We start from the raw sequence: 15,871 nt of genomic DNA on the forward strand, positions 1-15,871 counted from the left end.
GTCTTAGTTTTGAATTTTCTAAGCCTTCTGGTTCCAACCTTGATCCACAATGCTTCCGTCTTCATTGCTTACTCACACTTGGCTGTTCCTTCTTGCTTTACCCCGGCAACTTTAGTGGCTTTTAACTCAAAATCTCTGGCTCCATCCTCTTGGCTGCCCACAGTTTCCTTTCCTGGAGGGGGATCAACTAGTCATGGCTATCTTTCATGAAAAGCCCCACACCTCCTCTTTCAGGGCAGGGCCTTTAAAAGCAGTCCTCACCCCACAGAACAAAGACTTGGATGATTAGGAGTTCATGGCTGCCTTCATTCCATTGATCTACTTTGGGACCAAAAAGATTAAAATGGCCAATATTGGTAGTATATCTTTACTAATATTTAAATGCGTATTATATGGTGTCCAACTGGAGTATTTAAAACTTCTTTTAGGCATCATGATAAGTGGCTTCATTTTCATCTTCTTCAAACTTTAAAAGAACCACCGAATATTACTCTTCTAGGCTATCCGTGTTGTTTTGTCAGACAAATGTCCACCTTTATCCTAATAGTGCATGTAATTGTATTTATCGATAATAAATAACAATAAATTTCCTTAAGGAAGGCACTGCATAAAAATTTAGGGGATAAAAGTTTCACAGTGTGCTTCATGGCTTTCATATATTTCATCTCCTCTAATATATTTCAAAATTAGATCAAATGAAGCCACTTCAGGAAACAAATAAGAGAAGAAAATTAGAGTAAAAAACATGTTTGAATATGTCACTCAGAACTATGAAAATATTCTATGCTTATAAGAATTCCATATTCCTTGGCATCCTTCCAAGATTCTTTCACATCTGGTCACAACCTCACTTGCCTTTCCTAACTTCTATTCCATTCTATTCATCCATTTCATGCTGCCTGTGTCTAGAATGACCATGACCCTTCTTCCATCTATGAAACCTTTGCCCATTTCCTGCAAGGCTAAATTCCAGTGCCACCATCTCTTTGAAACTCTGTCTTTTTCCTCCCGTTGACTTTACCCTCTATTCTAGGGTTCATCAGATGCAATTAGAAATATCTTTCTATGCATATATTTAGGTAGCTTGTGAATTTTCTTGAGGGTAGGGCCACACACTTCAACATCTCTGAATCTGCAGGACCCAGAAGACTTCCTGCTGCACAGAACTAATTCCATAAATGTTGGAATGAATGAATTACATGAGGGCAGATGTTTGCAGGCAATAAAAATGACTAATTGACTGTCTTGATATAGATTATAGTCTAGTAAAGCAGATGAAAAATAGCCACATAATTTGTAAAATAATTTACTTATTATTTCAGAGCCAAATAATAGACACTCTTTCTCTTGATGTATTTATTTTTATACATACATATCTAGTGACCCAGTCCTATTATAAGAAACACCTATCTTCCTGGTTTGATGACTAACTTATCATTTACTTGCTATAATCCTGGGACTTTAGAGTCCATCTCTGATTTAACTTCTTAGAAACTGGCTAAAGAAAAATATTTAAATCAAGTTGCTCAAATAATTCTAGAATTGCCTAATATCTTAAAATATAATTAACTCACATTTCAAATTAAGGGATCCAGCAACACAGCTAAAATGTTACTGCTCCTGAGTACTGGTTATTCTGAGTCAGAGAGTGCCACAAAGTGAATATTCCTGCCAGGGCACCACCCCGGCACTCCCTCTCCCACTGTAGTCTTACTGTCTCACTTATGTTGAAGTCTGCCAAGAAGTTTTAGAGAAGTTTCCTACAGTGTTAAGATCTGTCCCTCACCAGGATTCTGAAGTCAGACTTTTTTCATAAGTACCCATTGCCCAAATGTCTTTGGACCAGGTTTCTGGCACAGACTTGTCCAGGAAATAGAGCGGGAGGAACATCTATTTTATGTTTTAACTGAAAAAACATTCACACAAGAACATTGCACAATAACAACAAAAAAGATTGGTTGGTGATGAAGTTCAAGCCCCACATCATTGTCATCATACATACAACTTTATTTTGGCCAGAGAAGAAGCAATCATGGGTTCTTAAGTTGAAGCAGCAACAACTAATGTGGTAATTTCACAAGACTGCTTGATTTAACAGGCTTAAAATGAAACACATGAATGTTAGAATTGAGAACAAAACTGCTTATTTTCTGTTCCTACCTACAAGTGAAAGAAATTAATGGACAGCAGATTTTCAGTAGAAAAACAACTGTTCTACCCATTTTTGCCTCTGCAGAACATAGCCCTGGAGTCTGATACATAGCAGGAACTCAAAAATTATTGAACTAGATTAAGCTGCCCATATGGGTTAGCGCCGTGAGTTAGTATCATTGTCTTGGAGTGCATTACCCTGAATACATACATAGTAAATTTTAAAATCTGAATCATCGTGAAATCTTTGTAAAAACAGAAGCAGCTCAGGACAATACCACCTACCCTAGAATCCTCAGAGTCAAAGAGGGAGAATGAAAGCACACTTTGAGGATACCTTAAAATGTATTTGAGACCTCACATTTAACTTTTCAAAACACATCATTTTGTATTTTTCTTATAAAAATGTTATTTTAACATACAGTAGTTTAAAAATTATTTATTATTAAGTAAAAGTGACACCACCCTCCTACCCAGATGGGGATACCTTATTTATGCTGTGGCCTTGGGAATCCATGATTGTACTACCAAAGAACCCTAGCTTACACCAGAAGCAGAACTCTAGACTCTCTTTTATTTGCAACCCCTTAATGAATTTTTTCTTCTCTTGTTAAAAAAATAATAAGAATAATCTTTTGACAGCCAGCTAATTTGAAAAGCAAACCCTTGCTAATGTCATAAAAGTTTCTGATATCTTAACGTATACCCATTTTATAGGGGTATCTTCAAGATAATTTCCTAATCCAAAGTAAATATTCTGAAGGTGAAGATTCTAGAAACAATAATAGGAATTGATGGAAATGTTTTTAGCCAATCACTAAAGTTCCCTTTCTGATGCTCATCCAATTACATCACTTCCTATAGAGCCCACCACACAGAGGCCCCACCCTATGTTTCCACTGTCAATCTAATACTAATTCTCCTACTACTGGGAAGAATGATTCATTTCTACTAAGCATTTACTGTACTTTAGGCATTGTGCTAAATGCTTTGTAGGCTTCTCTCATTTAATCTTCACAACAATCTTCAGAAGAAGGCAATATTTTCATCCTCATTTTCCTTCTGAGAAAACTGAGGCTTAGCGACACTAGATAATTCTTCCCAAATCACACAGCTACCACCTGGAACCATGGTGGTTCCAGGACTTGAATCCATGCAGTCTAACTCCAGAACCTACCATAATCTTTCTCATTATATTAGATTAGCTCCAAGGAGAATACTTTGGAATGACGTATCTGTTTCTCTTTTTGAGATTATTGGTCAGTAACCCCAATTACTTTTGCCTCATTTCATAGACTCTACTTTCCAAATTCTTAATCAGTTCAGCCTCTAACCTCTCAGTGTACTTTTAATTTTCACCCATATTTCCAAACTCTAAAAGAGATCTGATCAGATTAGGTCTCACTTAAAATCGGAAAGTATACAGTATAAAGTCTAGGGCTTAGCATTAGCCATCAAGTGACCTTATTTCATTACTAGTTTGTGACCACAGCTTTTATCTTCTCTAAGTCTCAGTTCACTCAATGGCATGTCTTTCTGTTAGTCAGGATAAAACTGGTTAAGAAAATAGGTTTCCTGACACTGATTTGTGTTTAGATTTATTGAAATTCAGAAAATGAACACTTATTCTAAATTTACTTCTCCAGCAATACTTTTCTACATCTGCATTGATTTGACATGAAGAAGATCAATAAATACAGCCATAAGATTCATAACACATATGAAAATTAACTTCAGCCACAGCACTGGTTGTCACCATTAGTTTGTAAATCTTAGAGGAGATTTTTAAAATATTTAAATTCACAGTATTTATTAACGCTCCCAAAGAAAGGTAAAGTTCACTGTAGTGAACTACAGTAACTACAGCCTTGATTATAAGTATGTTTTAATCCTACTTTATTTCAATAAGATATAATTTTACAATTTCTCTTTTCATTTTTTATAATTTAATATACTGCAATTTTCTATAATTCCATATACATACATGCATGTGTATATATGTGTACATATATGTATATGCACACATAGACACACACACATACACTATTACCTGTTTTTGAAAACTCTGAGCAATTTGGAGAAATATTTTTAGGAAAATATGATTTTTTAACGTCTAAGCGTAAGTCAATTAATCAGAATTTACTGATTATTGTGCAAAGCCCTTTGGGTCATACTGAGAAGCATAAGACATAAATGAAACTAGAGACAGAGAGGTGAGATATACACAGGAAAGGCATTCTGTGGCAGAGCTTTCCCAGACAGGGGAGCAGCAGGAAGCACATTGATGATATCAAGTTAATGAAGATGGAGAGACTGGAAAGCCAAACTGGGGTACTGAGAGCACTGAATGCAGGCAAAGGAGCCCAAGTAAAGCCAAGTGGGACTGAACAGTGTCCCAACACAAGGCAATTTTTCTAGAGACTTATTTCTGCAATTTTGAAGACAGGACTAAGAAATGAAAATATGAGAGCTAGAAACAGGCGGAAACAGGGTTTTTAATATACTTACTAAGTAGTGAATCACTTCAAATTCATAAATTAGAAGAACAATTCTTTGGCGGATAGGTCCTTTTCTGAGATTTGATGGCCTTCAACCTTTCACCTCTGCCCACCCTACTTCTGATCTTCATTAAACTTTTAAAATTTTGTCTTCTCCAACTTTTAGTCCCTGCAATCTTCTATTTGGCAATCTATTCAATCATTCTTGTGGTTTTCCTCTCTGCCCTTCCCTTGGATTCTCTGTACTGTGTCACCTGTACTATGTTCCAGGCAATGAGTCCTCCTTTGGGTGGCACTCTTGTCCTGCCTAGCCCTAGACCTGCTAGACAGAAACTTTCAGTTAGTAATTAGTTGAATTGAATTGAATCAAATGGAGTTGCATAGAATTGAGTCCCTCCACCACCTGTAAACACAAATCCAGTCATCCACTCCTTCCCCTTCTTTGAAATTCTCAAAACCACTAAAACACAGCTGATTTTATTAAAAACAGCAAGTATTCGGTCAAGCTAACATGTAGTTGTGGCTCTTGACTCAAAGGATGTACAACTCACAAGACAAGGGAAGCATTGCAAACTCCTAAGTGGCCTGGGTCTCCCAGCGTTTTGATGGGCCAACTTATCTTCCCAATTCTCAGTTCCCCAGAGTAGTGGGAGCGAGGAAGGAGGGAGTAACATGCAACCGACTTAATGCACTCTTACTTATAAAAGTCTGTAGCAACAAGAAATAAAACAGTGCCCTAAATTCTTTATTAGATTCAACTTCCAGTGTACAAACATCCTAATTCAGATTAAACAAAATTGCCCACACACATTCCATTTCTAACGAGACTGTTTTCCTCCCTTCCTTCCCCTCCCGCTTCCCTCTTGCATTTCTTTCTTTCTTGTTTTCCCCCAATCTTGGTTCTCCTTTCCCCCAGCTGATCACAGTCTTCCCAAAGAAAAGCCTCCCTGTGACCACGAATCGCCATAAAGGAAGGAAACCCTCCATAAGTGAAAGCCAAGCCCTCAGCGGGGCGTGTCGGGGTGGACGCCCCCACCCACTATTAGTGTGAGAAGGCTGGACAGCGAAGTTCAAGTGTCCACAGGAGAGGCACGGGGGTTACCAGATCTGCTCACTTGCATAAACGGACCTATCCCTTCTGCGCAATCGGACCCCAGGAAAGCAGCCTCCCTTTAAGGGCCTAGGAGCACGGCACTTTGAAAGTGCCCTCCTTGCCCAGACCCCGGGAGAAGTGAGGGGTGCGAAGGCGGAGCCACTGGGCTGGAGACACCCTCCGAAGGTCCGGCCCTCGGCTGCGTTCCTACTACCTTAGGGAGTTGGCGCGGGGAGCGGAATCACCCTGTCAATGAAAGGCAGATGTCCCTTTAAGGTTTGCTTCGCAGCTCGTGGACTTTAGCCTAAACAAGGACCCGCGAAGCTGGCTTTATTTGTCCATGTCTCGGACAGAGCTTGGGAGGCTGCCAGTGGGATTTCAGAGACCAAGAGTGCGAACGGCGGGGAGATGTGGCAATCCCTCTGGGATGCGAGAAGCGTGAATCGAACTTAGAGGGGCTGGTCGAAAACACAGGAAATCGCTGTACTGCTCCCAGGCGCCGGGGCCAACGGGGCCAGCGACTGAGACCCACCGCGGCGGGCGGAGTGGCCCAGAGCAACGCGGCTCCAGCGCGTGGTTTCGCCGAGTCCTTCCCTCCGATCCAGTGCGTCCCCCGGGCGCTGCAGCCGCTCCAACTATGGACCCCGGGCGCCGCGCCAGCCCAGGGATCGCTGTCGCCTGCTGCTGGCTCCTCACCGGTGAGTGACCCTGCTTTTCTCTGAGCATATCCTGAGCTCGAGACTCGAGACTAGGGGCTTAAAGTGGGGAGGGAGGCATGCAGAGCTTCGGCCCGGAGGGGAGAACGGAGCGCGGATCCACTTTCCGGCGCTCCAGGTACTCTGGGCAGGTTGGAGTACAGAAAGCAGTTTCTGCGTTTGGGTTTTGTTATGAATTACGTTTGATGTCGTTTCAAAACCTCCCACCCCAATGTTAGGCGGGAGCGGTGCTGAAAACTTTACAACGTGGAACTGACTTTTCAAATTAAAGTTGTTTTGACAATATACGTGGTATTTTAGGACTTTGCTGATAGCTTCTACCTTCCTTTTCTTTTCTTTTCTTTTTTTTTTTTTTGAGGGAGGTAACTATCGGGCACCTGATTTATAATATGCAAAGTTCCTACCCTCAGGTTGCTCAAGAGTGGGTATTATTCATTTTCTTGCTGTCAGATACTCAAGATATTTTCTGCTACAAAATGAGGAAAGGGAAGAATGAAAGGTGAAGTTGCCTCTTGTCTCGAAATGATGTTTCTGTGTTAAGACCCAGGAGAAGGAACCTATTGAAATTGAGGAAGGAATAGTGAACACTTACTTTGTAAATATCACACAGCCGACTAAATTTTTAAATGCAAAATATCGTATTGTTACTTGTGCATAAACAGATATCTTTCAGGAGAGACAAACACAGTGGAGATGCAAAGTTACGTTCAATTTAGAAAAAAGGTTGAATCGTAGCATTTTCTAAGATTTTCCAAATGATTAACCCGTGGTCAGATCTTTTTTACCAGTTACTGACTGAGAGGGAAAAGTTGCAAGGGTGAAAGAAAGAGAAAGCAGATAGGGTGAAGCTTTGTGTGAAAAGGGCCAATAATCCAAACAGTGGCAACTTCTGAACCACTTTACAGCCAGTGAATGGTTGACCTTATCAGCCACCGTCACTACCCTTTACATGTGTTTGACCTATGACTCCTCTCCAGCTCAAATTTTTTGGAGGTTGTTTGCATTATTTTCTTGTTGTTGTGCAAAATATGAATGGTTTATTAACTACTCAAGTTGTACCTTTTTCATTTTACTAAATAAGCAGTCACTAATGCAGAAATGATCAAACGAGGTCTGCATATCCTCTAAAAAGACAATGAAACTTGAAAAAACAGAAACAAATTATAATTTCTTATACATATATATATATATTTTAAATTCAACTACTTTATTTCCCCATGCCTAAAACAGCCACAAGTTGTATACTGTGGGTTTTCTGCAATTGTTGGGGGGTAATAAACCTTGCTAAATCCAAGAAGGAACTTAAAGGAAAATAATGCATACACGTTTCTAAATTACATTTAATTCTCTTTTGTGTGTGTATATATGTATTATATCTATATCTATACACATATTATTCAATCATATTGAAATTTAGAGTTTAAAGTTATCTCAGAATCAACAGGTTCCTTATATGTGCTATATTTATGCCCATTTCACAACACAATAAGGATCTGAAATTTGACTTCTTCCTTTCCTTTGTTGGTTACCCTGTCAGTCATCATGTTGTCAGCTTCCTAACAAACTTCTCATCAATTCATAGAGTCCACAACTAATCTGGGGTCTTATCACCATACCCACCCTTGCACAGTACTGCAGAACTCATCATTTTGTCTTCATTCTGAACTTAACCTCTAATTCATCTTCCTAATACATAATTTTCATTATACCTTAGTCTTTAGTCAAAAATCTTTGGCGGTTCTTTGTTATCTTTCAGATAAAATCGAACATTCTCAACTGACCTTTCAGGGTCTGCCCTAATCCAGCACCCTCTGTCTCCTACTATGCCTCTATCAGTTTCCTATTACTGTTGTAAAAAATTGCCACAGATTTACTGGCTTAAAACAAGACAAATTTACTATCTCACAGTTATGTGGGTCAGAAGCCTCACTAGGCTAAAATCAAGATGCAAGCAGGGCTGCATCTCTTCTGGAGGCTCTAGGGGAGAATCCATTTCCAGGCCTTTTCCAGATTCTAGAGGCAACATGCATTCCTTGGCTTGCAGCTCCACTTTTCATCTTCAAAGCCACCAAAGTAGCTTCTTCAAATCTTTTCCTGTGACTCTGCTTCATCATCACATCTCCTTCTTCTCTGACTCTGACCTTATTTCCTTCCTCCTATTAAAATCCTAATTACTTTGGGCTCACCTGAATAATCCAGGATAACCTCCCCATATCAAGATTCTTAATATAATCATATCTGCCAAATCCCTTTTGCCATATAAGGTAATATATTTGCAGGTCCAGGGATTAGGAAATGAAGATATTTGAGAGACCATTGTTCTGCCTACCAAAACCTCTGAACACAAACTGCCCCTGATAGGCAGTCCCACTTCCTTATTTCCCGCTAATCCTCATGTTCATCTTACTACTGCACACGTAATCTTGTTTTCTGCATCTAGAAGAGCACTCCACACTTCTTTCTTACCACCCCCTGCCATCTAAACAAACTCCCCCCAGTCTTCAAAGCTGGGTTTACATCCCTACAACCACCTACCCAACAAACCATCCCAGTAAACTTCCCATTATATTTAGAACTGCCTTGTATTAGCTTTTCCCAACATTTAAAAATGATTCATCAAGAAAGATGCCCTTCTCTAAGTCCAAATGAAGTCTTTATTGTTAATTTTTAAGCTTTTTTAAAATTAATTTATTTTATTTATTTTTGGTTGTGTTGGGTCTTTGTTGCTGTGTGCGGGCTTTCTCTAGTTGTGGCGAGCAGGGGCTACTCTTCGCTGCGGTGCACAGGCTTCTCATTGCGGTGGCTTCTCTTGTCGCAGAGCAAAGGCTTCAGGTGTGTGGGCTTCAGTAGTTGTGGATCACGGGCTCAGTAGTTGTGGCTTGCAGGCTGTAGAGCACAGGCTCAGTAGCTGTGGTGCACAGGCTTAGTTGCTCCACAGCATGTGGGATCTTCCCGGACCAGGGCTCGAACCCGTGTCCCCTGCATTGGCAGGTGAATTATTAACCACGGCGCCACCAGGGAAGCCCTTTATTGTTATTTTATATATGTCAAAGTCCCAGCAAAAAAACTAGTGGCATATATAAAGGATTTAACTGAAAAAAATTAAATCAAGGGACTGCTGGCAGAAGCATATAAAGGAACTGACAAAAGATGGCTGGAGCATGCAGAATGAGCAATAGTAGAAAGAAAGTACCTGAAGCAACATGAGAAGAAAAGCCACTGCCGTTCCTAGGCCTGAGAAGGCAGCGGTGTCAGCTTGACTGTGAACTCTGGCTATGGGAGGGGGACCACTGGACAGGAGCTGTGGCCATAAGAAGAAGAATGCAGCTAGTGCCAAAGTTGAAGCACAGCAGGGAGAAAGCAGGGGAAATGAATACCCCTGCTTTTCCTTCTACCCTCTAATGCCTTGCCTGGCCATCCCATTGGCCATGTCCAAATGGCAGAATTCAAACTCTCAGGGGACAAGGGTCAAGACAAACAATAACAGAGAAATACTAGCACAACTTATTGCTGAAAGGCACATATTTTCTGAGAATATATTAGGTAAGAGGCCCTGTGCCAAGAATTTTGGACATATTACATTTTAATCTCAAAAAAGGGAAAATTCTGGAACTATTATCTGTATTTTAGAGATGAACAAAACAAAATACTAAGAGGCTAATTTGACCAAAGTCACCCAATTAATAAACCGCAAAGCCTGTTCAGATCTCTCATGCTCTGAAATAATATACCAGGCTGTCTAAATGTAAGTCCATTTCTCTCTTGCTCAGCCCTCTAAATGTTAAATCCAAGCATAATTGTCTAAAAGACTTTGATAAAGATCCAATTAATGGTGAAGTGAGTCTGTTATTTCCATGACTTTTAGGTATATAGTGAAATTAGATGATGTCCCTCCCTACATTAATTGTAAGTCAAATAAGACTACTATCTCTGGTTATTAAGAATACAAATATAGAATTATCCCTAATTGAGTTATATATCTTTCCTCCCTAGAAACATTTTAGTTAGCCTGAAAGCAGGAGTCTTCTTTTGTGACTTTTTTCACAGGCAAGATTTCCTATTCTAAAAGAAGTGAGCTAATGGCTGGATATGGAAGGAAGTCAGCCACCTACCCATAACAAAGAAATGACCTCCAATGACACACAATGGAAGACAGTGAATATATTTAAGTCAATATATGATGTCTGTAAAGGCAGCGATAAATTCATAGGAATTTTGTTTGTTTAATAAATAGGCAGTGACAGTAGCAATAAAATATACATGCCAAACTAGTTTGCCTATTTTTCTTCCCTGCTGTCATGATGCTATTTTGATGCATGAGCTCTTGGACCACCACTTATAACTGTGGATCTTACTTCCTTAGATGGATGTTCCTCTACCTGTGTTCCAACACCTAAACCCAACAAACTTCCCACTGGATTAGAACTTGCTGAATTTTAATATGCCCCTTAAGTATTTCATAAAATAAAGGAGCTCATGTTTTAAATATATTCAGAAAATTAGGCATCAAAATGCTATTCTTTACCTACACTGCTCTTCTGTGGTATGAAATACAAAATAGTGTATCTGAATTCATGTTAGGAAATTGAGATGAAAGATATTTGGAACTGTTGTCACAATGCTAAAGTCAGAATACGTTGCCTATTCAGAGTGGTCTGTGACTGGAGAATTGTATTCGCTCTCAAAGCAAGTACAGTAGAGTATCAGCAGATGTAAATGAGCTGAATATATTCTCATCCTCATGATTATTAAGCTTCTTTCAGCTCCTCTATTGTGCCAGCTCCTCTGCAGTCTCCAGGCTTTTGCATAAGCAGTTACACTGCTACTGGTCCTCAAGTCCCCATATGAATGTGATTTCCAAGAACCCACTGGAGTAGATTGGACCCCTCCCCCAGAGATTTGTAGGCCCTTAGCACTTTTGCTTCTACAATATACCACATATTAAAATTAAACATCTAACTGTCTGTTTTCCCAGCTCCCTGTATGCTCTGTGAGGATAGGGTCTTTGTTCATTATCTCTACCATCTTAGAAGAATAGTCACTTGAAAATTTGTTATTGAACGAGTCACAAAAGACTAGACTACAGACAAACTCATAAAATACTTAAGGGGTCAGGTTGTTTCTTTTAATTATATCCCCACCTGGAATATTTCCATCTACCCATATTTATATCTAACTGAATGGAAGACACCATCAACTGAATGCTGCACCGTTATTTTATGTACTATTAAGAAAGAAAAGTACTGCCAATCCAATTATAATTGCTAAATGGTTAGATGCCTCCAAGTTTCAAGAGATGTTGAAATGTGGGAAAATATACATCTGAAAATTATAATAAATAACATGCAGTATATCTACATGCAATTTTCTATCACGTTTCTTTATACTTTTAAAACATGCATCATAAGATTTCAGACACACTCCTTCTAGGTACAAAGATATGAACATTGTCCCCCTTCTCAGTTCTCTTCCAGAGCCAAATCTGTATCTAATTGAGGGGATAATTGCTCCTCTGGCACCAGCAACCTCACCAGATCCCAAGAGCAGACCTTCCTCTAAATACTCTCCCTTTAAAAAGGAAGCTTCAGGAGGAGAAAGGTGACAGTAAAAGTAATAAAAAAATGTTCCAGGTCACAGGATCAATAACGCTAGTTTTGGCAAGCTTAACGTCTCTAATATTCTATCATATTGGTGGTTAGAGCTAGGGCCATGTATATTTGAAGGGACCTAATTTTTATCTAACGTCTTCTATAACTTAAAAGGAAGATGAAAAAGTCAACTAAATCTTAAAAGGAGATTACAATATATGTACTGGTTAGTATTAAGAATTCATTTTATGTGCAAAAGCATTAATATTGTTTTATCCAAATGTAGAGCTCTATAAACAAATTAAGTGAGAAATCTGATTTGAAAAATCATTATAATTCAAATATTAAAAGGAGTGAAGACATATGCTTTTTTCTATGAACTATCTGAGATCTGCTGAAATAAATGTAAATTCTTAAATTTAAATAGGACACTTAAATCAATCACATTAGAACCTCAAATGATTAAGATGAATGGTCTGCATATTTTATTATAAATCCTATACTATTAATACAAATTACAATGTACTTTCAAAATTTTCTTATTAACTATATACTTTTAGTTTGCCAAGTACTACAGTTTGAAAATGCATGGGTATTGACCAGTTCCTAAAATTATATATTTTATTGTAATATTTTTAATAAAATGATCCGGTACTGTACAGAGATTCATACAAACAGGAACATCCCCACACACACACTTTTGTTGATAAAATTATTTATTTGGTAGGAGCTTTGTATTGTTCTGTGACAGTTGCAAGTAAGTAGTTTTAATTATAGGAATTTAGATAGTAAGTGAGTACAGCAAGTTCCTTTAAAAAAGAAAAAAAAAAAAACCTTTCCCTTTTCCCTTTCACCATTTTGCCTGAATTCGCTGAATAGCCCTCCCTGTTGACCACTAACTTTGCCTGTGGAGGTCACATAGGCATCTTTGTACAATCTAAGGTTAGCACATTCTCTCTAAATAAACTATTGCTATTTTCACTAGATATTTATAATCAGAGTGCTAGCTATTTATTTTGTAAAGATCATTTTCCAAACCAAGTATAATAAAACTAATTGTCATCATACATTATTTTTGAACATTTTAAGACCTTTTCCTCGTTAAGATGTGTTTAAAAATTAATCATTTTCTTATCTATGCATGGATTATCTCAAAAAACTGAAAAAGGTTTACAGAAACTTACTTTAAGAGTAATCTTTTTAAATTGTTAGTAACATTATAAAACAGAATGTGACTTCCTAATTTTAGGATATCAGTGATAGACAAATCAAAAACTCTGAATTAAAGGAGAAATAAAGCTTGTAAAGCCATGTCTTGGAAGCCTTGAATGCCAGGGAATTTGGATTTTAATTAATAGGGAATGAGAACCCCAAATAACTCGAAAGTGTAATGACTGATCTAGAAAGACTAAGTTATAACACAAAATCTAGGAGAAAAACACCTGATCATTCAACAAGCTCAAGTTACTAAAAAGAAAATTCTATTACAGACGTTTCAGATTAAATGATAATTCTGTGAAAAGTTTTGTAGTATGTTCAATCACTGAAGCACATTTATATTTAAAAAGACAGCCCAAAGCAGTGTGCCTCATAATTAAAACAAACAAACAAAAGAACCACAGAATCAACAGTCTATGGGGGTTTCCCATAGATTCTCAATGTAGAAATATGTGTGTATTTTTCTAAAGTAGAATATTAGATCTTCCTCAAGAATTACAACGGTGACCTAGGCTGAGCAAAAGGAATATTACATTGAAAAGAATATAAGGACTGTTTTAAAGTAATAAAAGAGCAAGGAAGGGACCTTCCTTTCATATGCCCTAGGTTGGTTCCTAAGCTGTGAGTCTTTGTTTAACTGGCAAAGGTGAGAGTTAAGGGGAAATGGCAGTGGGTAATAGCACATAATCTTTGGGGTTGCAGAGATGATTTCAAACATCCATAAATGTAGAATTGTGTCAGTGGAAAGAGAAAGTGTGGAATTAAGCAGACCTGGATTTGAATGCTGGTTATGTGATCTTGAATACATTTCTTAACTTCTCTGTAATTCATTTTCTTCATCTATGTATGAGGATAACAAATATTTACCTTACAGGTGAGGACTAGAAAAAGCATAGGAAAGTTCCAGGTGAATATTCAGTAAGTGATAGCTCTTCAGTAAAAACCTAACATTTATTAAGGTCCCTGTGTGCCTATCACTGTGATTCTGTGGTTTTCGATCCTTGGCAGATTTTTCAAGAGGGGGATGATTATACTTAGAAAGGTGATCAAGGAGTATCTCAAAGCATCTCCTCCTTTCCCTCTCTCCCTCTCTCTCTCTCTGTCACTCACACACACACACACACACACACACACACACACACACACATTCACTCTACCAGTTAAGAATTCTTGTAGCTTAACAAGCACCTTTTAAAAAGATACATGTCCTTTGGAGACACAAGCCATACTCACACTTTAGTGTGATCAGTTCCTTGCTCAGTGAAAAGCTGCTGGGTTCTCCTGGAAGTAGAAGAAGGCAGTCTGAGTTAGGAACTTTGGAAGGGCACTCAGTATGATAGGAAGGTGGGGAAGGAAGGAGGTACAGAAAGAGAAGGAGGGAGAAGAGAGGCCACAAAATATTGGTTCTAATTTACACTAGAGTTTTGGAGGGGACCTATGTATCCCCTGACAATCTCTGAGGAAGTTAACTGAGATCTGAGTATCAAGACTTGTGCCAACATCATATTGCTCCCTTTCATCCCTGTCTCACCAGTTCAGGATGGTAAGCTTACCTTTAAATGCCATACGCAATAAGATAGAAGGCGAATGGGGAAGATTTGTGCCCTCTTCTCTCCAACCCATCTTAACTCTCAAGAAAACTTTGGTAGGCTTTATTCTATTCACTGGTCCTTTTAAGAAGCAAGCCCCACTTCACAAACTCCCCCGCCTCTCCTTCCCCCCAAAAATGTTAAGTGACGTAAGGTTTTTCTTAGCAATGAATTCTGTAGCTATTCAATCAAGGTCGGTCATAGTAGAACAGTCCTTCCCCACTTCCCCAATCCTCAGCTCTCAGCTCAGCTTTGACAGTGAAGATCCCGTCCTAAACTACCGAGACCCAATTCCCCCCCGTAAACATTTCACAGGCTACTGAGCTGCGGAAAGCTGAGTCTGCCAACCTTGGATTCTGGGATTCTCAGGACATCAGATCAAGCAACTGAGAGGTCCATCCAGGGGTAAATTCCACAGATGGTTTCTTCTTTCTCTGGGATCAATGTTCTAACATCTGGGTTAATCAGATCATGCAGACTTGGTTAATTAAGCGCAGAAAACAGCTGGGCACGTTACTCACGGCCCAGACGCACCATGACCAGTCGTTCTTAAGAAACAGCTTCTGGACAGACCAGCTCCAAAAAGCGTGTGGCGTCTGAGTGCGGATAAGGCAGGAGCAAAGCGGGCCGTAGTTTGGACCTTGGGGCCAAGTCTGCACTTTTCTGAGTTCCTTTTACTTTTCCGTAAGTTTTGAAATTGCATTTACCCGGCGGGAGAAGGTGTAGCGTGGCAACCGCACACAGCTGAAAAAAATATATATGTTTGCACTCACAAACTCCCCAGATTCTTCACAAACAGGGGTGGAAGAGAAAACTTAGGAGGTCCAAGTTCAGCATTAACACGAATGACTCGCCAGCAAAGATTCCGTACACTTCCCTCGGGTGGTTTATTCTCCGAGAAACAACTCCCAGCTTAGTGCGCCTGCGCACGCGCAAGCTGCGGCCCCGCCTCCCCGTTGCGGACGTAAAACGTGCGCCGGGAGGCAGGACGTGAGCTGCGCATGCGCCCTTACTGCAT

The 15,871-nt window shown here is 39.2% G+C and overlaps 1 protein-coding gene and 1 long non-coding RNA gene across 9 annotated transcripts in view; one reads left to right on the forward strand and one right to left on the reverse strand.

The window, feature by feature from the left end:
• LOC115866469 (uncharacterized) overlaps window positions 1–15,770 on the reverse strand; it is a 1,106,684-nt gene extending 1,090,914 nt beyond the window's left edge. For 4 of the 6 annotated variants that reach the window (XR_011377317.1, XR_009563374.1, XR_004044665.2 and 1 more), the window contains exons 1-2: window positions 15,202–15,770; window positions 14,498–14,545 (exon numbers count right to left, since the gene is read on the reverse strand). This is a non-coding gene — a long non-coding RNA (uncharacterized lncRNA). Of the gene's footprint in view, window positions 1–9,177; window positions 9,438–9,651; window positions 9,760–14,497; window positions 14,546–15,201 lie in introns of those variants that run through there. The other 2 variants (XR_009563373.1, XR_011377316.1) reach the window with 2 other exon arrangements.
• The window catches only part of ITGA1 (integrin subunit alpha 1), a 172,453-nt gene continuing 162,893 nt past the window's right edge, over window positions 6,312–15,871 (forward strand). For all 3 annotated transcript variants that reach the window (XM_030881965.3, XM_060295761.2, XM_060295763.2), the window contains exon 1: window positions 6,312–6,440. In XM_030881965.3, coding sequence (XP_030737825.1) covers window positions 6,380–6,440 — 61 coding nt within the window. In that variant the 5' untranslated portion in view covers window positions 6,312–6,379. The remainder of the gene's footprint in view (window positions 6,441–15,871) is intronic.

This window comes from Globicephala melas, chromosome 3 (genome assembly GCF_963455315.2).
Source record: "Globicephala melas chromosome 3, mGloMel1.2, whole genome shotgun sequence".
NCBI classification, from domain to species: domain Eukaryota; kingdom Metazoa; phylum Chordata; class Mammalia; order Artiodactyla; family Delphinidae; genus Globicephala; species Globicephala melas.